Raw genomic sequence first — 24,145 nt, 5'->3', positions numbered from 1 at the left:
AGAGCCTCAGCAGAGATGAGGACACCTGTTGTAGAAACTGTAACAGCTTCAGTAAAGTGATAGAAACTTTTAAAGTTTGTATGAGTGTGTTTCCCGTTTAACTCAGAATAGATTTTGTGTTTTAGTCATACATCAGGGGCGTCACTAGGTTTTAAGGACAGGGAGGCTTAGACTACAGCAGATGCACAGGATGTGTCACAACGGCTCTGTGTGCTTCACACACCGAACCGCAAGCAAGGTCGCAGGGAAAACGTGGACTGGTATTTTATTTCAGTGATGGTGGCGCTCTGTATATGAACAAGTGGAATGGATTGGATGATGACGCAGTGAAGGGGCTCCTCTACCTGACACTATGAAGTGAAGATTTATGATCACATTTAAGTGATCATTATTTAGTGAAACTCATATTCTGCTCTCTTTATATTGAATTTGTTTTAACTAGTTTATTTAAAAAAAAAACAAAAAAAACAAAAAAACAACACCAAATTATTTGGGGGTAAATTAGGCCTAACAATGTCAGTGTCATACGTCATTGTAGGACAATACCTGTTCTCCCACTGTTTTGTTATTTGTCGCAAAAACAGTAGCTATAACCATGGATATGCTCATATCAGGCCTCCTAAATGGCTAGGTTTTATTAATTTTATGCAGGTGTTTTCAGCAGAAATATTTAAGAAATTTGGAGTTGGAAAAAAAACTGAATGCATGAATAAATAAATAACTGACTAAATACATTTAAACAGGAATACCTTATGTTAATTAAGGTAGTACCCCATAGTTGGATAAATAAACAATGTCTTATGTCTTAATTACCAGTGATTACTGTGCCTGTTGAAGCTTCCAGGGTTTCAATTATAATCTGACTTTTGTGCAGGTTTCTAAAATAACTAATGACAGGGATGAGATCAGCAAATAATAACTTAACATAGATCATTAAACATGTGAGCGGTAGAGATCCATTAGAGGCAGTAGCTGCTAAAATATTCTACTGCATCTAGGATGATGTCGTTGTTTATTTGCATATAGAGCACTAAACTCAGATAAGATGTGAAAAGCTGTCTGGAGACACATGTGGAGATGTGTTTTAATGCTCAGTCTAATTCCATGGGTGAAAAGATTTACTTAAAGCTGTCCACTTGTGATTGAACCATCTAAGTCATATATAATGCCAGGTGTGAAATGGTCTACATGGTGGGTATTGTAGAAGAAGTAAACTGAACTTCATTAACAAAGACATTATCATTATCACTATTATTTATTTCAGCTGCATATTTTAACATGAATATACAAAACTAATCAATAAAAGTAATTCATGTAAATTACATTAACATCTGCAGTTTTCATATTTCAGACATTAGTCTGTTTGTCTTAATCGTTTACTATATACCAGTAGATACTATGGATGTAAATAGATAGATAGATAGATAGATAGATAGATAGATAGATAGATAGATAGATAGATAGATAGATAGATAGATAGATAGATAGATAGATTACTTTATTCATCCCCGAAGGGAAATTAGGTGTAACGATTCATTTTAACGATTTGATTCGATTTATTCATGGTTGCCGATACGATTCAAGGACGATTTTAGTTCATTTAGAAGATACAATCCGAAACAATGCAGTAGCTTGAGATTGATTCAGTAACCTTTTAATCAAAAATTAAACCATTGTGACTCAAATAAATACCTACTCAGTGTTTCCTCTACATTCAAGATAATCATCTTGCTCAGTATCTACTCTTTGGTGTTCTTAATCTCCCGGTTACAGTCACTTTTTAAACTTCCTCAGGTGTCTCGATCCGCTGGACGGCGCTGGTTTATCTGTTTAGAACGAGGTTGTTATGACCCAGAAGTTTAACACCAAATGTCCGTTTATGTTTATTATCTCCTTTTTTGAGCGCTGACGTTCATGCTGGTCTGTTGACAATATCACAGGATGGTGGTGACCGACGCTGCACGTTAAATCATCCATGTTCTCTTTTTGTTCATGTCACTGTGTCACTGGTGAGATAAGGCGGGAGGCGAGGAGACGTGAAGGGGAATGTTAGCATTAGCATATACATTACTTTTGACATTGATGTTAGTTATATTTGTATAACGGTGCTTTCGTTATATAAAACTAATTTGTAATTTTTGTTTGTCCAGTTTTACAGTGTTTCTCAAGTAAATACTCTAAGCGTGCTTAGATTGATTACCTTTTAAATCGATATTAGATCGATGTATGTCGTCCGGAACGTCTATGGTCCGAAAGGCCAACTTGCCGAGCATAGATCGATGTAGTTGGATCGTAGGAAAATAAATCGATTCATCGATGTAGTGGATGAATCGTTATACCAATAGTAGATACATACAGGTACATTTGAAATATGCAGCAATTTATTATGGCAGTAGTACAGACGTTCTCTCCATGACACATTCAAAAATACTGCTCACAACTATTTGTTTCAACGGTGCCCAGATTGTAGTTTCAAAATAATTGAATCTTATAAATAAGTAAATAACAGAAAAATCGCACATTTATGTATGTATGCAAAATATTAACTACTGAATTTGGGCAACGTTTATAAGTACACAGAAAATACTTAATTATCACAATAAAAGATTTTGTTCAAATACATCAAAACATCACTTTGTATATTTATCTCTTCACAACAACTATACAAAAATTAAATCAAATTATTTTTTGCATTTCAAATAGCATGTATGTTTAGTAAGCACAATACAATAAATCTCCTCCTCTCTCCTTTTCTGTAGCTCTGCATTTTCTTATCCATTATTTTTCATATGCTTACAAACATTCGTTGTGTTACCATTGCGTCGCCGACGCGTCGATACCATCGTTGGTATCTATATGGATGGATCTGACCGATGCTAGCAAAAAAAAAAAAAAATGAAATGCAACTTTGTCTTGCTATTCTTTTTGTTCAGTGACACAAACAGCATGAAGTTGATGGATCACTGAAGACTTCAGTCTATGTCATATAAGGTCACAGAGCCCTCCTTAATCCAGAAACTTGGGAACAGATAGTCAAAGGGATAGTACAATTTTGCACGGAAGGTGTGAATGAGACTCAATTCTCCTGATGAGACACTGTAATAACTCAGAGTTCCACCTTCCCAGTCCAGGAACACTGCTATTTTTTGGTAACAGGGTCCTTTAATATCTTTTGATGTGTTACCATATCTGGCAGTGTATTGGGCCCTTGAGACCATCAGACTCAAGGACATGTCATTGTATCCTAGGCCTCAAATACCCACTCCCTGTTATGCCATGGCAATACTGACTGTCCCTTTCCATTCCACCTCCCAGTAGCAGAACCCTTTGAAGCCCTTATCACAAAACACCTGCAAAGACAATTGTGGTCAACTGTGTCAATTGCTGTACTTAAATTAGGTAGAACTAGAGTTTCCCCTTGTCCATGTCCATTCAAATATAATTTAAAACCTGCTGAGGGCAGTCTCAGTGCTGTGATATGTCTGAAAACCTGGTTGAAAAGTTTCGTAGAAACTGTGCGTTTCCATCAAATCTTTCAACTGGATTGGACACTGGCCTGTATTCTTCAGCGTTCAACTGTCTAAATTATTCCTCAGCAGAAGAGGACTGAGCAAGGCTGTCTTAAAAGCACTTGGGAACTCCAATCTAAGAGAATAATTTAAAATATTTAAAACATCCTCAGCTAAAAAGTCCCAAAAGGATTTAAAAAATGGCGTAGGAATCCAACCTAAAAGGCAGGTTGCTGGTTGTAACTGAGAAAATAACTTCCACCAACACCTTAGCATCAACCAGGACAAAAACTATTCAGTGTTTCCTCACAAAAAAAGCATATGTTCAGCTGTAATAAAACAAGATTGAGATTGACTAAAAGCTGACCTGAGCTGCAAACTCCTCACATTTGGAGTACACATCCTGCCAGACATGTTGTATGGTTCGTTAGTCAGTCATTTGTGGAGACAAGTGTTCTGAGGCTATTCACACTAATTCACAGGTAAGATGTAAGTAAGGGATAATATAGAGTGAGTAGGTTGTTGAAATAGAGCGTCACAACGGTGAAACAGGCAGTGTCCCTAGCAACGACCTGTTATATAATTAATGATGGAATTATTTTTTGTTGTAGACAATTCTTTATGGCTGGCTGCTTTTCTCACATCTTTGAAGTTTCCCCAAAACAGTGTCTGTCTGTCACGAACAAACCCAATCAAAATAGCTTGACAATTAAACCATTTATGATGACTTTAATTGTGTAGAAACATCATTCCTCTGTAAACTTTATGCATCCAGGAGCAAGCAGCACTGTACCAAGATGGCCGCCCTGTAGGCACATCGCTCCAATGACCGATAGCAGTCAACACGCTGTCTATGTACATACGGCTATGCTTTGCCTAGTTTGGTGGCCATGGCTTGCTGGTGGTGTTGAGTGAGTGTGTTTAAGAGTCAGACGTCATTCTGTAAACCCCAGTCCCCACCAATGCTTCTCCCATGGCCATATTTAGATTATCCAAAAGAGTCTCTCAAAACCAGTATGGCAGCCACCATGTCGATGTTCAAATCTCCTGTTCAGAAGCTAATGGATGATGTCGCACAGGGTTTGCCCATCTTTTAAATACGTCAGTCTATGGTTGCTACACTTGCTACACTTCAAGATACAGATAAGATTTTTGTTAATATATCAAAATGTCAGTGCAGTGTGTCTCTGTGTATTGTAGAGATCACTACAGTACATTCAACTTGTTTGCATCACAGAGGAGTTCAGTTCATGTCACATAAGGTCACAGAGCCCTTCTTAAACCAGAAGCATGGGAACAGTTCATCTGTGAATTTTTCATGGAAGGTGTGAATGAGACTGAACTCTCCTGGTAAGACTCTATAATAACTCAGAGTTCCACCTTCCCAGTCCAGGAACACTGCTATTTTTTGGCAACAGGGTCCTTTAATATCTTTTGATGTGTTCCCATGTATAGCAGTGTATTCAGTCTTGGAGCAAATCAGACTCCAGGACATGTCATTGCATCCTAGGCCTCCATTACGGTCCATTCCTCTACCCACTCTCTGATATGCCACGGCAATACCGACCTTCCCTTTCCATTCCACCTCCCAGTAGCAACACCGTTTGAAGCCCTTATCACAAAACACCTGTGTCCTCTTAAACCTGTCGCTGTTTTCACATCGTTCAACTTTGTACCCCTCCACCTTTTCTTTAGTTTTTACTTTTGTGTTCCCTTCAGACAGAACAAGCCTTTTGCCTGCTGTGCTTTCATCAAGTTTCAGATCTGCACAATCTGAAAAAACAAAACAAAACAAAATACTATTTAGTATTTATTCAGAATTTATCTGTAAATTTGCAATTGTGATTAGAATGTTTTACCTGTTTTAGAGAAAAATGTCCAAAACTATATGTAACTAATAATAAAAGTGACATTATCATATTATTTACCAAGTATATCATATTTTAGCATTTTTATTTATTTATTTATTTTAAAATTGTACGTTTTACACTATTTTGTATTTTGTTGACTTTTGTTGATTTTGTTGACTTTGTGCGTGTACTGGTGCACCTATAAGGAGAAGCTCTCTAATCTCGTTATACACTGTATAACAACAATAAAGGACATTCTATTCTGTTCTATTCTACTCAAGTTTGACCCTCATATCAAAATGAAATGTCTTCCACATAAAGACTTACACTTCTTCAGTCCTGGTTTTAAACGATGTGCTCCATCATGGTCGAAACTGTAAAAAAAAATAAAAAATAAAGATGCATATTTAATATTGAGTATAACATTGATATTCGACTATCTGATTATTTACTGTCAATAGCAGAGGAGGAGGTGGTACAACTGAGGGGCTGATTTTTCACCGATATTCTAAACTTACCAGTAAAGCTTGATTTTTGCTTCTGCAACTGATTTATGCAGAGTCTCTAGCCTATATGAGTGGCCTATGTAATCGCAAAACATTTGTACTTGTGCACTGATTTGTCTGCATTGCTCTGGAATTATGCCTCTAAAATTGTAGTTTTGGCTGGTCATCTGTGTTGTTTGGGTTTGAGTGTAGTTGGACCTAGTAAATGTTGAACAACAGTTACTGTTGCTGAAATCACTGCAATGTAGAAAGGTCATAAAACATCTAAATAGAAGGGGTTAGGAGGCTAAAAGGGGGTGAATTTTCTGTGCATGTCTGGCCACTGAGAGACCTGGATCCATGACAGTTGTTGGTGTCTATGATAGTGAGTTACATTTCCAGTAAGGTCCTGTTCAGGCTACGGTATAGGGAACAGTCTAGGGTCTGGATCTACATTCTACAGTAAAGCTGTGGTGCACTAACAGACATTGTAATTAGTGATGTACAGTTATCATTAACAACGAATTCTTGAAGAAGACACCAGCAAATCACAGTTGTCAGGTAGAGGGTTAAAAAAGGAGAGGTTAGAGAGATCAGTGAGATGGCCGCAGTAATGCGGGTGCTGTATTGAACAGTCATCATGATTGATCTACCCAACCTACGGTCATGAACTTTGGGTAGTGACCAAAAGAATGTCAGCACGGATATAAGCAGCTGAAATAAAGTTTCTTCGTGTGGATGAGCTCAGCCTTACAGATAGGGTGCAGAGGTTGGACACTGAAGGAAAATTGCAGTAGAGCCGATGCTCCTTTGTGTCAAAAGGGGACAGTTGTGGTGGTTCAGATGCCCCCTGGGTGGCTAGCTGGAGGTTTACCAGGCATAGCAAGCAGGGAGGAGACCAGAAGGTAGACCCAGACCCAAAGAACAGGACTGGATATCTCATCTGGCCTGGAAACACCTACTAGCTACTACACAGCAAATTGAGAAGAGTTGAATTCTTGGTGTTAAACGAGACATACACTAGTAGAGTTAAGTGTCACTAAATCAAACCTCTAGGTGTAAATGTTTAAATATTAACTCCGAACTTCTTACTCTAAACTCTGAGTCTGTATTTAACACCTCAAGTGTTAACGCCCCTAATACTTGTGGTGCAAGTTTGAAAATAAATGTTTTTGAACTGCCAAACATGACTTCCTTTTTATTTTAGTAAAGTTTATTTTCCTAGTATTTTTTGTAGGATTATATAAGAATTAACCTTTTAAGTGTTATGGGGGTAATACTTGTGTAGTTAAGAAATAGTCCTCTCAGAGAGTTAATTGCTAACACTACATGAAAGTGTTAAAAAAAACACTGGTTGGTGTAAGGCAGTGTTAAATTTAACTACAAGAAGAGTCAAATTTACACTAACTTAGTGTAAAGGTACCAACACATTAACACTCTGAGGTGTGGACCCATATAGACACTTTAAAAGTGTTAAGATCAACTCTTACAGTGTTAATTTGGGTATGCTGATTTTACTGTGTACTTCGCCTTTTGCTACCATCCTTATTGAGAGCCCATATCAAGATAAGCAGATAAAATAGATGGACAGATGTAAGAGAGATGAAACTGCTTGACTTATAATGAACTTCATAGCTGGTTACCATCAATCTTTGAGTTGAATCCCACTTGATTATTTTAATCAACAGTGGTTTGTGATTTTGCCTCATGAGTAGAGAGAGTTTCAGTAAACCTGCTCAATATAAATGTAGAAATGTGTAAAAGCACATCTTGTAATCGCAACATACCACACTGTCTCTAGCTTCATATTTGGATCCTCAGCGATATCAGAGAGCTTCTTCTTCCCATTTTCTCCGGGATGATTGTAATTCAGATCCAGGTGTTTAAGGTGGGAGGCTTTGTTGGACTTGAGAGCTGTGGCCAGGAAAGAGCAGCCTTTATCTGTCACCTGACAACCTGGCAACCTGCAGATAAGACACACAAAAAATGTGTTCTTCTTAAAATTACCACATAAAAAGTAAAGATTATTCAACTGTAATATTGAGATTCAGCTTTTATAGTTTCAAAAACCATGAGACATGACTTAATTTGACACAGAATTAATACAAAATCATTATGTAGTTTCTAAACAATATAAATAAAGCAAACATGTGGTTAAAAATCAAGCATGCCTCCAATGTATAGCAAAAGCAAAGTACACTTACTTGAGAATCTCCAATTTACAGTGGAGACTCTTAAGTCCATTTGCAAGTTGCTCCACACCTGAATCAAGCAGGTCGTTATGACTCAGGTCCAGCTCTGTGAGATTGGAGGACGGAGAGTTGAAGACTGAAGATGTCAGACCACTGCAGGATTCTTCAGTTAGCTCACACAAACTCAACCTGTGAAAATATCTGGAATGAAAATCGCTATACATTTGAGAGACTCTCCACACTGCTCTCGAAACTACAAAATAATGGAATTGATAAACTGGTTTCTGAACACAATTGACACAATTTTTTCGACAAGAAGCCTGGGTTCGGGGGAGCCGGACTGCCCTGCCAGAACGTTTGCAGCTGGCTACACGATGGACACGTGGGAGAGGTGGCGGGTCATATGTCTGGCGTCTCTTTCCATGGAGAACATTGAAGATTCCTATTCGGAACCATGATGTCAGGTCTTTTGCTGATTGGATTAGTTTATTGAGGAAATCAAAGAACGGAGACAGTTGTCAAAAGCCCCACAAAGCTTCCCGACATGATTAAAGTGGTGGGCAGAGCTGTTGGCACTCAGACTGTGGCGATTCATAACTTGAACTTGAATCTTAAACGCAATATGGGTGACATCATGGAGAAGATTTTGGCTTTGCAAAGGAGAATGGATCGATTCGGAGACCAGAATGGACAAACAGAGTAGTCGGGCAAAAGAATTCCTCTACTTGCCCCAAGACCAAACAATCGCAATCTTATTTGTTTTCGGCACCCTAACAGCACTGGCCTCAGCCAAGGCCGCTGCTAGAACAACAACTCCCTCTTGCATTCCTGCCCCGACTCCCTTGGACACCTGCTGATTGTTGACTCTGTCTGGGACCTGATCAAGGTTGTCTCTGCACCGAGGCAGAAAGATTGTGATGCCAGGCGGAAGCGACTCTCCAGGCCTACACAGACACACACATATGGACAGATATGCAATCACCCCCCGTACCTCCATCCGCCTTTGCGGCTTTCACCCCCCCAGTGTGACAAGCGGGTCCACGACCAGCGCCTGGTGGCTGCAGGAACGGATGGCTGCTTGTTTGCACTTGGTTTTACCTCTACCCCTACCACACTCACATACCCCTCTCCCCCTTCCCTGATGCAAGTCCTGAGATTTTCATGTTTTTAAAGTGTACTTATTGTGTGCTTATGTTGCTGAGTTTTTTTTCATGTTCCCACACTGTACTCTTCACAGAAGCATAGTATAGTAGTTGTTTTTTTCTTTCTCCTCCCCTTTCCTCACGTCACTCTGCATCTCTCTTTTCCATCCCTGTCTTCCTGTCCTGTCTACCCCCCATTTTGTCAAAGTGTATGTATGTTTTGTATATGTATGGATGGGTTGATGGCTAATTTCGCTGGTACTTGTACTAGTAACAGTAAACCTTTTTTTTGATTGATTGCGTTGATTAAGTTTCATATCTCAATTGAGTATTCTTCACGCACACATAGGAAAGTTATTTGACCGATAGAAGGAAACTAAGTCATGACTCTTTTCAATGCCTGCGATCCAATCTGTCATTTATACCTTCAATCTTCCTATGGACAGAGGACTAGATGGTTTAGACTTCTGCGTTAAGTTGACAGAGAAGAACTCTGTCAACACAAGAGCTGTGATTGGTCCAATTGGTAATAGAGTGTTTCCACTTTAGTATTTCCGATCGTTTCTCAATCTCCACAATTTTCGACTTGGTTGTTTTGGATCAATAAAGACAGAACACATTGGGGCAAGGTTAACTGAGGAGGTTCACAGATACAAACATTTCTATAATTTGTCTTCAGACACCATTGATGAAAGTGAAGCTGGAGGCCAGGTCGACACAAAACAGTGTTTCATGTTTAATAATCGTTAGGCGACCGAATCAATCAACTGATATCCACCAGACTGAGCTGCATTTCACTTGCTGAAGAGAAAACTAAAGGACCCACCAAAAACAACTGAAGACATGAAGACTGCTGCAGTAAAGGCTTTTCCAAAAGACAAGAAGTAGAATAAGAGTACTTACAAAGCAGTTTTGGAGACTTTGACCAATGGCAACAGTCCCAGAAGAACCTTCTCTGATTTCACATACTTCTTAAGATCAAACACATCCAGCCATGCGTCTGATGTCAACAGCACGAAAGTCAGAGCTGACCACTGTGAGGCAGAGAAGCTGTCAAAAGCCACTGTTTCTGACTGCATGTATTTTTTAACTTCGTCAACAAGGGAGTGTTCATGGAGCTCATTCAAACAGTGAAACAGATTGAGGTTTTTATCTGGGTCACTGTTGTCTTCATTGATCTTCTTTTTGATGTACTCAACTGTTTCCTTGTAGGTCTTCTTGTAATTTTCTGTCTTTTTCAGCAGCTCTTGCAGCAGTGTCTGGTTAGTGTCCACTGAGAGTCCAAGCAGAAAGCGCAGAAACAGATCCCAGTCTCCATTTTTGCTATCTAGAGCCTTGTCCACTGCTTTCTTGTAGAAGTCTGATGCAGACACATCTGAAACCACTGAAGTGAGTTTGGTGAGCACATTTTCACCCATGTTGTTGAATGTGTGAAAGGCATAGAATGCAGCCAGAAACTCTTGAATGCTCAAGTGAACAAAGCAAAACAGTTTCTTTTGGTACAGCCCACGGCGTTCTCTCTTGATCTGAGTGAGTAACCCAGAGAAGACGGCAGCATTTGTGATGTTAATGTGATATTTTGTCAGGTCGTCTTCAGTGAAGACAAAGTTTCCTTTCTTTAGCTCCTTATAAGCTAGTTTCCCTAAAGATAAGGTTGTCTCTTTGTTTCTTGCATTCCAGCATGGACCTGTCTCAGAAGTTTGATCTGCTCCCTCTTCACTATACTTCACATTAGCCTGTCTGCACTGCAGCAACAGAAAGTGTATGTACATGTCAGTCAGAGTCTTGGGCATCCCCTCTTCTTTGTTTTGGTTCACAAAATCCTCCAGGACTTTTGAAGTGATCCAACAGAAAACTGGGATGTGACACATGATGTACAGACTCCTTGATTTCTTCACATGTGAGAGGATTTTTTCAGCCAGGTCCTTATCACTGAATCTCTTCCTGAAATACTCTTCCTTTTGCTCATCATTGAATCCTCGTACCTCTGTAACTCGGTCAACTTTATCAGCAGGAATATTGTTGGAGGCTGCAGGCCGGGAGGTGATCCAGATTTGAGCTTTAGGAAGCAGTTTTCCTTGGATCAGGTTTGTCAGTAGAACACCCACTGAGGTTGGCTTCTTCACATCTGTCCACTTGTTACTTTCATTGAACTTGAGATCAAGGCGACATTCATCAAGGCCATCCAGAACAAACAGGATTTGATATTTGTCAAAGTCATTTATCTCTGAATTTTCCATAGCTGGGAAGAACTGATGAAGAAGTTCCTCAAAACTATGTTCTGTTTCTTTTCTCAAATTCAGCTCCCGGAAAGGAAGTGGAAATGTGAAATGAATGTTTTCAACTGCGGTACCCTCGGCCCAGTCGAGCATGTACTTCGTTGATGCAAAGGTTTTTCCAATGCCTGCCATTCCAATCGTCAAGACAGTCCTAATGGGATTATTTTCAGATGCAGGTTTGAAGATATCGTGATATTTAATGGGTCTTTCTTCTCTCATTGGTTTGAACTTTGCCTCTTGGACCTGTCTGGACTCATGCTGTTTGTGGATTTCTCCTCTCTCTCCCTCTATGATGTAGAGATCTGTATAAATGTCATTCAGAAGGGCAGAGGTTCTCTGTCTATCAATCCCTTCAGACACACAGGTGAATTGTTTCTTCAGTTGAGACTTGAGTTTCCTTTGCCTTGCAACATCAGGCTTCTCTGTAAGAAAAATGGTAATCAAATGATCAAAAACAACCATATACACGGGTCATATGCATTTGTACATCTGACTGTGCATCTGACTGCAAACTGATTTAACCACGATTAGAGATGGGGATTATTAGACGCATTATGATCCATCCATATATTAACTAGATAGCTCCTTTGACTCAATGTTTAGAGTCTCCCCTAGAAAAGGCCAGTTTGGTTTTGAGCTTTTGACCTATTGATGAAAATATGACGACATGACCTAAATACATTGTGACACTGCTCAGTCAGATTATATGTCATTAGAAACTTCCCAAAGAAAACATTTATTGAGAGGTTCTCATTTCATAGTAGCTTTGTCTACACTTATAATCTTACCTCGTATTTCTGTCCTCCTGTTAACACAAGCATCAGGCAGCTTTTTAGCAGCTGAAGGTCGGGAGTTTCCTCAAATAAGGACTGAGTGTTGTGGATTGTACCCTTCCATGGTGGGGGAAGGTGGGTCTGGGTGTTTAACCTCTAGGAGTTAAGCCACTGTTTTTTTGTGTCTTTTTGTGTTTTTTTTTTCTTTCTTTATTTGTTATTCTAAGTTGTATGTTATAAAAAATGTGTCAAATGTACTTTGTGTATTGGCAATAAATAAATCTTTTTTTAAGAGTAGAACAGAATAGACAGAGCCTGAATTAAATATAAATATCATGAAAGTGATTATTTTTAAGACTCACACATTTGTGTCCATGATTTGCTGTTTCTTACCTCGACATTCTGTAACCTTCTTAATATGCTCTGGAGGAATCTTTCTAACTCCTGAAGGTTGAGAGATGATCCAGAGATGAGCGTTGGGAAGCAAATCCCCCTTGATGAGGTTTGTTAACAACCTGTCCATCGAGGCTGCTTCTTGTGTATCTGTCAGTTTTTTGTTGTTTTCAAAGTCAAAAGGAAGTTTACATTCTTCTAACCCATCAAGGACAAAAGCTAATTTACACTCATGGTTGCAAATTTCTTTCACTTGGGCATCATTTAAAAATGCTAAATGTTTAAGCAGCTCTTCCATACTTGTGTCTCTTCTTTCATTCAGCTTTCTGAAGTGGAGTGGGACTATCAAGTCTATGTTCTGGTTGGACCTTCCTTTTGCCCATTCAACCATGAACATCCTTGAGTAAAATGTTTTACCAACACCAGCCACTCCCTTTGTTAGTACTGTTCTCACAGTCTTGTCCTTTGACTGAAATATATCATTGTATGTTTGCTTTTGTCCAAGTTGGTTGTTATTCACCACCTCATAGAGTTCTGAATAATTCTTCCCCTGACTCAGTTCTTTCTCGTACAGGTCCAAGATTCTCTTCTTCCCAAACTGTTGCCAGGTGATAGAATTTTCTAAATTGAGAGAGAACAACAGAAATCATGAAAATGAATTGAAGAAAGATACAATGAAGTTGTTTTCAGTGTGTATGTAACAGTGCCAAAAGTTTTTCTTTACAATAATAATGCACGGATTATATAAAGTGCTTTTCTAAATACCTAAAGACACTTCACACTGAATACATTATTCATCCACTCACACAGTCACACTGTGGCAGACTGACGGAAACATGGCTGCCAATCCACCTGTCCGACCACCACCAAACATCAGTAACGTGCAATCATGTAAGAACTAACAAGAAAATATCAACTAAGTCTAAACCTTGTTCGAAGTTGCAATCGACTTTCTCAGATTCGTCCCTTGTAGTTGGTCCACACCTTATGGGTTCAGATGTTACTGGTCTCTTATCCTGCCTGGGACTGAAAAGAACATTTGTGACACAGATGTGATGCAGCAGCAAGTTCTCGTTTATTACATATTGCCAAAACATGATGACATTCTAATTGTGGAAGTCAGGTCAGTCAGTTTCCTGCAAACCCTATTAGTGATCCTAGAGCAGGCATGTTAAACTCAGTTTGGCTCTGGGGCCGGATCCAGACTTTCTGTTCTCAGGTGGGCCGGATCAGCAAAAGAATGTCAACTCCAAATATTTAGCCTTGTTTTTCAGTACTATGCTTTATCATTCAGCCTACATTTGTAGCCTACCCTACATATTATAATCACGGATGACAAGAGATCTTTTCTAAGCACAACACATTTATTCAAAAACAATGGGAAAAAAATGATTTTTCATGTTTGGCCGTGAATGTGTTAACAACTGGTTTATTTTAACAGTTGAGTGAATGCAGTTTTACACCTGAACCAACTCACCACACTAAACAAACTCAAGTGGGAGCTATAAAAAAAATATTTTCGCCTTAATTTTCATACTGCTTTGAAATAAATGAAAAAAGAAATACAAAATAAAATAAAATAAATAAATAAAAAAGTTATAGCAGTGCATGGGCAATAGGATTAGATTACATCAGATCAAACTACTAGGCTGGGCCTACTACTAACCCTATACTGCACAATATTAATTGTCTTTAATATGACATACTTGTCTTTATGATGAGTGGCGCCGAATATTAAACTCTTTGAACACTGCAACTTGCTGATTACATACCAAGCACACTGGTTTTGCATTCACTTCTGTGAATAAATACTTCTCGGTCCATTTCTCCTGGAAAACTCTGCACTCCGTGTCCACTCTTCTTTTTTTTGACAGTGCCATTTTGGAAGGGTGTGTTGACCGATAACTTGTTTAGTAGTGGTGAATGGTGAAGCAAGACTGCCGGTTTATTTTTACTTGGACACATCACGTTGCGAATGTTTATTTCGTGTGACTAACTCGTGTCAGTGCCGCATGCTTGACGTGAGCGCTTTTACACATTTACTGCCCTCTAGCGGCCGGAGAGAGCATTTAGTTTGTATTTATTTAAAAAAAATTACAACTTTTAATAGAAATGAGCTAGAGACTCGCTTCTTTTTTTGACATACTCAGAAATTTATGCCGGGCCGGATTAAATGACCCAACGGGCCGGGTCCGGCCCGCGGGCCGTATGTTTGACATGCCTGTCCTAGAGCATATATCATTCCTCTTTACCACAAATTAATAGTAGTTAATTGATTTGTGTGTGTGAATATAATTTTTGGTTATTTTGTTCTCTCCGGCTTTTGTTTGTTCTGGCTTACTTGCCTGAGAGCAATGTTACATTTTACCTTAGAATAAAGGGAAGTGTCAATTATTCAGGAATGCTCCAGAAATTCTCAAATTGTGCCTACAAAACTACTGAAGATCAAATCTGCATCTTCACAGTTTGTGCATGAGGTGGGAATGGTGTAAACCAAACAGGTCTACCAGTAGTGCTTTTGAGAATTGTTATGATTGTTCATGGTTGTGAAACAGAGGCAAAGCGTTCCACAGTGTGGGATCCACCACTGCAAAAGCTCAATCCCCTCTAGTTTTAAGGAGGGAATGAGGAGCATCCAGGACCATCTGGTCAGCTGACCTAGGCGCTCTGGATGGATGATGCACGCTCAAAAGGTCAGAAAGGTATTCTGGGGCCAGCCCATTCAGAGCTTTAGAAACAAATAAAAGAATCTTAAAATCAATCCTGTACCTAACTGGGAGCCAATGAAGAGAAAATTAACTGGTGTTATATGTACTCGTTTCTTTGTCCCAGTTAGGAGAGAGTTGTGTTCTGGACAAGCTGGAGACGGTTGAGCTTTGAGTCGACCAATGCCGACGTACAAGTACAAGGCATAGTCTAGTCGTGATCTAATAAAGGCATGGATAACTCTTTCTAGGTCTGTCATTTTCAGGTGGGGTTTGACTGAAGAAAGCTAGCCTTCACCACTGAGCTTACCTGCTTGTCCTATTTAAGTGCCCCATCAATAATTACACGAAGACTCTTTGCCTGGAATCCTATGAAAGGTGCTAGTGGGCCAAGGGAGCTGGCAAGGACCCCAACCAGGTCAGGGTGACCAACAGAACAACCAGTTTTACTTTCATTTCGTTTTAGAAAATTTATCCATCCATGTTTTAATTTCCCTCATACAACTGGACACAGCATGAAGAGATTCCAGAGAAGGGACCTTTAATGGCAAGTACACCTGCACATCATCAGCAAAGCAATGAAAAGGAATACCATGTTTCCTAAATATGGACCCCATATTTAGTTCAAGAGGTAACGTATCCACGTCAATGCTTTTCACATTTTTGGACCAATCACTTCTCATAGAAACACCACTGGGTGCAGGTGAAGGTGGTCTATAGAGTAACCAAACACCCACCTCACTTTTTTGCATATTGCCCTTGTAACTGGAGAGTTTCCCGAACTGTTCCAGCATAGATAGGATGGACGGAAGGGACTTTGCATTTGTTTGAACTGAGGCTAAGGGACCACTGTAAAGTAATTTGACCCAGGAAATAAAAGTGGGTCCAAAGCCAAATCTTGATAGGGTATGGAAAAGGAAGCCCCATTCCGCCTGATCAAAAGGCTTTTCTGCATCTAAGGCTACAATAGTTTCAGGAGAATAAGACTCTGACTGGGTGTACAATATATCAAGGAGCCTACAGGTGTTCGAGAAGGAGTGTTGTTCTTAAACAAATCCTGTTTGATAGGGTTTTTTTGGGAATTAAGCATATTGAGGCTTGCCTCAATGTTTGTGGCAGCTGGCCGTGGAAGAGGGCTTCATTGAACAAAAGTAACAGAGATAGCTAGCTAGAGAGTCTTTTGAAAAGTTCCACTGGGAACCCATCGGGCCCAGGTGTTTTCCCAGAAAACACATGCAGTTAATGGCTTCCCGAACTTCCTCAACCATCAGTGGATTGTCGAGAGTAGATCTCCAAGTATTGTTTAGCCTAGGTAGACTCAGTTCCTGATAAAAAAAAGACTCTGAAGTATATAATTTACCATAGTACTCAGCAAACGTGTCATTGATTTGTTTGTGGTCAGTGACCGTGGAACCTGAAGTGTTTTGTATTTGTATGTATGTATGACTGTTGAGCTTGTTGAGCCAAAAGTCTGCCCGCTTTATCCCCAAATTCATACACAGTATATATGGCCCTTAGAAGCAGGTGCTCAGCCTTGGCGGTTGAGGCTAGATCAAACTCAGTTTGAAGATGAATCCTCTTCTGACAGAGTTCAGGAGTAGGTGAGGTTGTGTACTGTACATCTAACAGGGCTATATTGTCACTTAGTAATTTAGAGATGTTTTCTGTTTTACTGTAGGAAGTGAAACTAAATATCTGGCCACGCAGGAAGGCTTTTAAGGACTCACGAAGAGTACCATGAGAGATATCTGGCGTAGCATTTGTTTCAATACAGAACTTTATCTGAGTGCTCACAAATTTTTGCAAATTTAGAGCCTGAGAGTAAAAGAGAGTTCAAGGGCCATGTTCTGCATGCAGGTGGTTGTTCCGGGAAAGATAATTCGACAGAGAGTGGGGCATGATCGGAGATGACAATACTGTCATATGTGATGCGATCTATAAAGGGAATAGAGAGTGTCTAGCAAAATGTTATGTGTATAGATTTGTGTATGTCTCTCTTTTGCTCTCTCTGCTGTAGTCCTGCAGGTAAAAGGTGGAAGGTTGGCTGCCAGCCCGTGTGAAGAGCTGTGGATTGGCTTTCATAAAGGATGAGGACGATGAGGATTTCATAAAACCCTCATCGTCCCAGATAAGAGTGTATATGTTTGCTAGAAATTACATATTTATTAAGGACAACAAGGATTAACAGTGACCGAATGAGATGTCTTTGTGAATGAGTATAGCAGTGCCTCTGGCCTTAGAGTTAAATCTTGAGTGAAAAACTTCCCCAACCCAGCCTCTACGAATTCTATTAACATCAGCGTTGTGAAAGTGTGTTTCTTGTAGAAACCCTATGTCCACATGCAGCTGAGAGAGGTGAGCCAGTACTCTGTTCCTTTTAACTGGGTGGTTTAAGCCCTTTACATTCCAAGAGATCAAATTGAGATTTCTATTATTAACCCCAGTCATTCAGTTCAATAAGATAACGATACAGGTGAGTATAGCTGGTATCTGTCATGGTCTGTATCTGTCTTTTATTTTGTGAGTCATGTTTTGAAGTTTCCTGTCGTATTTTGTCAAGTTTCCTAGTTTCCTGGCTGTCGTGCTTCCTTGGTTTTGACATGTCTGTCCATGTCATGTTTTGTGTTTCCTGTTTTATTTTGTTAAGTTCTGGATTTACTGTCTTGTGCTTCCTTGTGTGTCCCTTAATTGTTAATTGATTTCACCTGGTTGATTGCCCTCATGTGTCTCACCTGTACCTTGTCTCCCCTGAGTCCTCTTGTGTACACATAGCCCTGCCCTTCCCTTTGTTTCTGGTTGCATCGTTAATGTCCCCATGCCATGTTCCATGTCTCCACATCTTGTTACATGTTCCCATGCCAAGTTGATGATTTCTTTTAATTTTGGATTTTGGATTTTCCTGCTTCGCGTAGCGCTTTTTGTTAATTATTAAATACCTTTTGTGTTTGAAACCCGGCCTCATCTGTAGTCCTGCATCTGGGTCCTCAACTCAACACCTCCTTCCTACCTGGCAGTATCATTATGGTGAGAAACTTTAAGTAGTGCAAAACAAGAAAACGCAAAAAGAAAAGGAAAAAAAAAACACAATCCAGAGGATATGACCCCCACCACACCATGGCACTTACCCAAACTAAGTGCAGTACTTATCCAACAACTGCTTCTAAGGTGCATTGAGCCTAACACATGCATCTTGGCACTCCTCACCAGACTCTAAGACTCTTCCAGGCTCTTGGAAGTGAAACGGAGAAAGTAATACTAGAAATTTAGCAATAAAGGATAGATATTTACTTTGCTGAGAACTTGCAGAATGTTGCAGAATGTGTCTCTGGTAAAACGGATCACACAAACACACACACAAAAAAGGAGAAACCTCTCTTTTTCCTTTTTTCCTAATACACAAACAAGAAAGAGTGAGAGGGGAAGGGATCTGTCTACGTCATCGGCAGTCTGACAGGGATAATAAACTGGGCCGGTGCAGTGGTAACCTTAGGTTGTTTGTCAAATGCACCATGAACTGGATGACTGAGAACCTTCACAGACTTCCAGCTCTTGTGGCAACCGTGCAAGGAAGCTCTGACAGAATCTCGTCTTTCATATGGTTGAGCAGCCCCTTAAAATCTCTCCGGGTGAGTTGAGAGCTCGTGCTAGCCCCAGCTTCTGTAGCTATAGCTATAGCTATAGCGGAGTAACTATAGCTAACGTTAGCTGCAGCCTCGCTCGACTAGGTTGCTCTTGTGTTGGGTCTTTCGCTCGTCATGAATTCCTGCTGTTTGTCAAGTCTTACAACAAAGTTCTACACACACAAAGTTCTGTGTGTGTGGTTCAGATAATTTGATGACTTAAGTAAGCAATTCCCGAAACAGGTGAGGAGGGCAACAGTGTGCGTCTTCACTCTTCCCTGACACCGGAACTCCTTATTATATTTTTGGTACTTTTTCAAGAGGGAACTTATTCACGTCAATACTTTTCACATAGTCATTGCAATTCTGTTTTCTCTGAATTTGTCTCTTTCAAAAAAAAAGGGTGCCACTCCTGTCAGCTAAGAACAGCAAACTGAGACTACAGCTGGCACAGGCTGACCAGAATTGGTCAACAGAAGATTGGAAAAACGTTCCCTGGTCTGACGAATCTTGATTTCAGCGGCAACATTCGGATGGCAGGGTCAGAATTTGGCATAAACAACATTAAAGCATGGATCCATCCTACCTTGTACCAACGTGATGCTATCATGTCAATATGCATCAAAATCCCTGAGGAATGTTTCCAACACCTTGTTGGAAGAATGCCATGAAATCTGAAGGCACGGGGGTCCATCCTTTTACTAGCAAAGTGTACCTAATAAAGTGGCCGGTGAGTGTATATACCTGCTATATGTCTGCCATTTCAATTCAGAAATGTATGACATTCTGATAGTCTGATCTAAGCATTTGTCATTAACCCTCAAGTTCTAAAACTGGTTCATCCAAACACACTGTTACCACAGTGTCCTACCTTGGTTCGTTCCTGAAGTTTCCTGGTTCATCCTTGGACCAGTCACTTCTCATAGAAACACCACTGGGTGCAGGTGAAGGTGGTCTACAGAGTTTAACCAAGGACCCAATCGGGAACATGCAAAGGAAAACTTTAATTATATTTTTGGTATTTCAAGAGGGAATGGTCATTGCGGTTGTGTTTTCTCTGAATTTGTCACTTTCAAACACTTTCAAACTGTTACGGCAGTTTCTTACCTTGGTTCGTTCCTGAAGTTTCCTGGTTCATCCTTGGACCAGTCACTTCTCATAGAAACACCACTGGGTGCAGGTGAAGGTGGTCTACAGAGTTTAACCAAAGACTCAATCAGCAACATGCAAAGGAAAACTTTAATTATATTTTTGGTATTTCAAGAGGGAATGGTCATTGCGGTTGTGTTTTCTCTGAATTTGTCACTTTCAAACACACTGTTACCGCAGTTTCTTACCTTGGTTCGTTCCTGAAGTTTCCTGGTTCATCCTTGGACCAGTCACTTCTCATAGAAACACCACTGGGTGCAGGTGAAGGTGGTCTACAGAGTTTAACCAAAGACTCAATCAGCAACATGCAAAGGAAAACTTTAATTATATTTTTGGTATTTCAAGAGGGAATGGTCATTGCGGTTGTGTTTTCTCTGAATTTGTCACTTTCAAACACACTGTTACCGCAGTTTCTTACCTTGGTTCGTTTCTGAAGTTTCCTGGTTCATCCTTGGACCAGTCACTTCTCATAGAAACACCACTGGGTGCAGGTGAAGGTGGTCTATAGAGTTTATCCAAACAGCCAAATGAAAAAGGGCACAAATCCTTAATTATATGTTTTGCATTTCAAGAGGGAATTGGTACAGCTCAAGTCACAAGCATTAACCTTATAAAGAACATGTTAACTCTCATTGACTAAACCAGGAGTTTTCAAAGTGTTGGATAGTGAACCTCCCCTAGGGAAACTGAAAAGGAAGAAAGAACCGGGGGCCACTCCTGTCAGCTAAGAACAGCAAACTGAGACTACAGCTGGCACAGGCTGGCCAGAATTGGTCAACAGAAGATTGGAAAAACGATCCCTGGTCTGACGAATCTTGATTTCAGCGGCAACATTCGATGGCAGGGTCAGAATTTGGCATAAACAACATTAAAGCATGGATCCATCCTACCTTGTACCAACGTGATGCTATCATGTCAATATGCATCAAAATCTCTGAGGAATGTTTCCAACACCTTGTTGGAAGAATGCCACGAAGAATCTGAAGGCAAAGGGGGTCCTACCTTTTACTAGCAAAGTGTACCTAATAAAGTGGCCGGTGAGTGTATATACCTGCTATATGTCTGCCATTTCAATTCAGAAATGTATGACATTCTGATAGTCTGATCTAAGCATTTGTCATTAACCCTCAAGTTCTAAAACTGGTTCATCCAAACACACTGTTACCACAGTGTCCTACCTTGGTTCGTTCCTGAAGTTTCCTGGTTCATCCTTGGACCAGTCACTTCTCATAGAAACACCACTGGGTGCAGGTGAAGGTGGTCTACAGAGTTTAACCAAGGACCCAATCGGGAACATGCAAAGGAAAACTTTAATTATATTTTTGGTATTTCAAGAGGGAATGGTCATTGCGGTTGTGTTTTCTCTGAATTTGTCACTTTCAAACACTTTCAAACTGTTACGGCAGTTTCTTACCTTGGTTCGTTCCTGAAGTTTCCTGGTTCATCCTTGGACCAGTCACTTCTCATAGAAACACCACTGGGTGCAGGTGAAGGTGGTCTACAGAGTTTAACCAAAGACTCAATCAGCAACATGCAAAGGAAAACTTTAATTATATTTTTGGTATTTCAAGAGGGAATGGTCATTGCGGTTGTGTTTTCTCTGAATTTGTCACTTTCAAACACACTGTTACCGCAGTTTCTTACCTTGGTTCGTTCCTGAAGTTTCCTGGTTCATCCTTGGACCAGTCACTTCTCATAGAAACACCACTGGGTGCAGGTGAAGGTGGTCTACAGAGTTTAACCAAAGACTCAATCAGCAACATGCAAAGGAAAACTTTAATTATATTTTTGGTATTTCAAGAGGGAATGGTCATTGCGGTTGTGTTTTCTCTGAATTTGTCACTTTCAAACACACTGTTACCGCAGTTTCTTACCTTGGTTCGTTTCTGAAGTTTCCTGGTTCATCCTTGGACCAGTCACTTCTCATAGAAACACCACTGGGTGCAGGTGAAGGTGGTCTATAGAGTTTATCCAAACAGCCAAATGAAAAAGGGCACAAATCCTTAATTATATGTTTTGCATTTCAAGAGGGAATTGGTACAGCTCAAGTCACAAGCATTAACCTTATAAAGAACATGTTAACTCTCATTGACTAAACCAGGAGTTTTCAAAGTGTTGGATAGTGAACCTCCCCTAGGGAAACTGAAAAGGAAGAAAGAACCGGGGCCACTCCTGTCAGCTAAGAACAGCAAACTGAGACTACAGCTGGCACAGGCTGGCCAGAATTGGTCAACAGAAGATTGGAAAAACGATCCCTGGTCTGACGAATCTTGATTTCAGCGGCAACATTCGATGGCAGGGTCAGAATTTGGCATAAACAACATTAAAGCATGGATCCATCCTACCTTGTACCAACGTGATGCTATCATGTCAATATGCATCAAAATCTCTGAGGAATGTTTCCAACACCTTGTTGGAAGAATGCCACGAAGAATCTGAAGGCAAAGGGGGTCCTACCTTTTACTAGCAAAGTGTACCTAATAAAGTGGCCGGTGAGTGTATATACCTGCTATATGTCTGCCATTTCAATTCAGAAATGTATGACATTCTGATAGTCTGATCTAAGCATTTGTCATTAACCCTCAAGTTCTAAAACTGGTTCATCCAAACACACTGTTACCACAGTGTCCTACCTTGGTTCGTTCCTGAAGTTTCCTGGTTCATCCTTGGACCAGTCACTTCTCATAGAAACACCACTGGGTGCAGGTGAAGGTGGTCTACAGAGTTTAACCAAGGACCCAATCGGGAACATGCAAAGGAAAACTTTAATTATATTTTTGGTATTTCAAGAGGGAATGGTCATTGCGGTTGTGTTTTCTCTGAATTTGTCACTTTCAAACACTTTCAAACTGTTACGGCAGTTTCTTACCTTGGTTCGTTCCTGAAGTTTCCTGGTTCATCCTTGGACCAGTCACTTCTCATAGAAACACCACTGGGTGCAGGTGAAGGTGGTCTACAGAGTTTAACCAAAGACTCAATCAGCAACATGCAAAGGAAAACTTTAATTATATTTTTGGTATTTCAAGAGGGAATGGTCATTGCGGTTGTGTTTTCTCTGAATTTGTCACTTTCAAACACACTGTTACCGCAGTTTCTTACCTTGGTTCGTTTCTGAAGTTTCCTGGTTCATCCTTGGACCAGTCACTTCTCATAGAAACACCACTGGGTGCAGGTGAAGGTGGTCTATAGAGTTTATCCAAACAGCCAAATGAAAAAGGGCACAAATCCTTAATTATATGTTTTGCATTTCAAGAGGGAATTGGTACAGCTCAAGTCACAAGCATTAACCTTATAAAGAACATGTTAACTCTCATTGACTAAACCAGGAGTTTTCAAAGTGTTGGATAGTGAACCTCCCCTAGGGAAACTGAAAAGGAAGAAAGAACCGGGGGCCACTCCTGTCAGCTAAGAACAGCAAACTGAGACTACAGCTGGCACAGGCTGGCCAGAATTGGTCAACAGAAGATTGGAAAAACGATCCCTGGTCTGACGAATCTTGATTTCAGCGGCAACATTCGATGGCAGGGTCAGAATTTGGCATAAACAACATTAAAGCATGGATCCATCCTACCTTGTACCAACGTGATGCTATCATGTCAATATGCATCAAAATCTCTGAGGAATGTTTCCAACACCTTGTTGGAAGAATGCCACGAAGAATCTGAAGGCAAAGGGGGTCCTACCTTTTACTAGCAAAGTGTACCTAATAAAGTGGCCGGTGAGTGTATATACCTGCTATATGTCTGCCATTTCAATTCAGAAATGTATGACATTCTGATAGTCTGATCTAAGCATTTGTCATTAACCCTCAAGTTCTAAAACTGGTTCATCCAAACACACTGTTACCACAGTGTCCTACCTTGGTTCGTTCCTGAAGTTTCCTGGTTCATCCTTGGACCAGTTACTTCTCATAGAAACACCACTGGGTGCAGGTGAAGGTGGTCTACAGAGTTTAACCAAGGACCCAATTGGCAACATGCAAAGGAAAACTTTAATTATATTTTTGGTATTTCAAGAGGGAACGGTCATTGCGATTGTGTTTTCTCTG

General features: G+C 40.2%; 2 protein-coding genes across 2 annotated transcripts in view; both read right to left on the bottom strand.

Moving 5' to 3' along the window:
- The window catches only part of LOC125004702, a 94,003-nt gene that overhangs the window by 68,617 nt on the left and 1,241 nt on the right, over positions 1-24,145 (bottom strand). The window contains exons 3-14 of the mRNA XM_047579546.1: positions 23,957-24,040; positions 23,197-23,280; positions 22,967-23,050; positions 22,731-22,814; positions 21,972-22,055; positions 21,742-21,825; positions 21,512-21,595; positions 21,276-21,359; positions 20,516-20,599; positions 20,286-20,369; positions 20,056-20,139; positions 19,820-19,903 (exon numbers count right to left, since the gene is read on the bottom strand). Coding sequence (XP_047435502.1) covers positions 19,820-19,903; positions 20,056-20,139; positions 20,286-20,369; positions 20,516-20,599; positions 21,276-21,359; positions 21,512-21,595; positions 21,742-21,825; positions 21,972-22,055; positions 22,731-22,814; positions 22,967-23,050; positions 23,197-23,280; positions 23,957-24,040 — 1,008 coding nt within the window. The remainder of the gene's footprint in view (positions 1-19,819; positions 19,904-20,055; positions 20,140-20,285; positions 20,370-20,515; positions 20,600-21,275; positions 21,360-21,511; positions 21,596-21,741; positions 21,826-21,971; positions 22,056-22,730; positions 22,815-22,966; positions 23,051-23,196; positions 23,281-23,956; positions 24,041-24,145) is intronic.
- LOC125004737 (NLR family CARD domain-containing protein 3-like) lies at positions 2,360-12,587 on the bottom strand. Its single transcript, XM_047579604.1, has 5 exons — positions 10,082-12,587; positions 8,049-8,225; positions 7,632-7,808; positions 5,687-5,733; positions 2,360-5,282 (listed from the first exon to the last, which is right to left on the bottom strand). The coding sequence occupies exons 1-5, from the start codon at positions 11,917-11,919 to the stop codon at positions 4,753-4,755; spliced, it is 2,769 nt and encodes a 922-aa protein (XP_047435560.1). The 5' UTR covers positions 11,920-12,587; the 3' UTR covers positions 2,360-4,752.

This window comes from Mugil cephalus, chromosome 1, assembly GCF_022458985.1.
Source record: "Mugil cephalus isolate CIBA_MC_2020 chromosome 1, CIBA_Mcephalus_1.1, whole genome shotgun sequence".
Classification (NCBI taxonomy): domain Eukaryota; kingdom Metazoa; phylum Chordata; class Actinopteri; order Mugiliformes; family Mugilidae; genus Mugil; species Mugil cephalus.
The sequence above is the reverse complement of the archived record's forward strand: the minus strand, read 5'-3'. Positions and strand labels throughout refer to the sequence as shown.

Bases quoted from the DNA above. Each gene is read 5' to 3' on its own strand.
- LOC125004737 (XM_047579604.1), bottom strand. From the start codon at position 11,919: ATGGTTGTTTTTGATCATTTGATTACCATTTTTCTTACAGAGAAGCCT. The intron at 7,809-8,048 runs GTAAGTGTACTT...TCTTATCTGCAG, and splicing joins TGTAAATTGGAGATTCTCAA to GTTGCCAGGTTGTCAGGTGA. The intron at 5,283-5,686 runs GTAAGTCTTTAT...TTGTTTTTTCAG, and splicing joins AAAACCAGGACTGAAGAAGT to ATTGTGCAGATCTGAAACTT.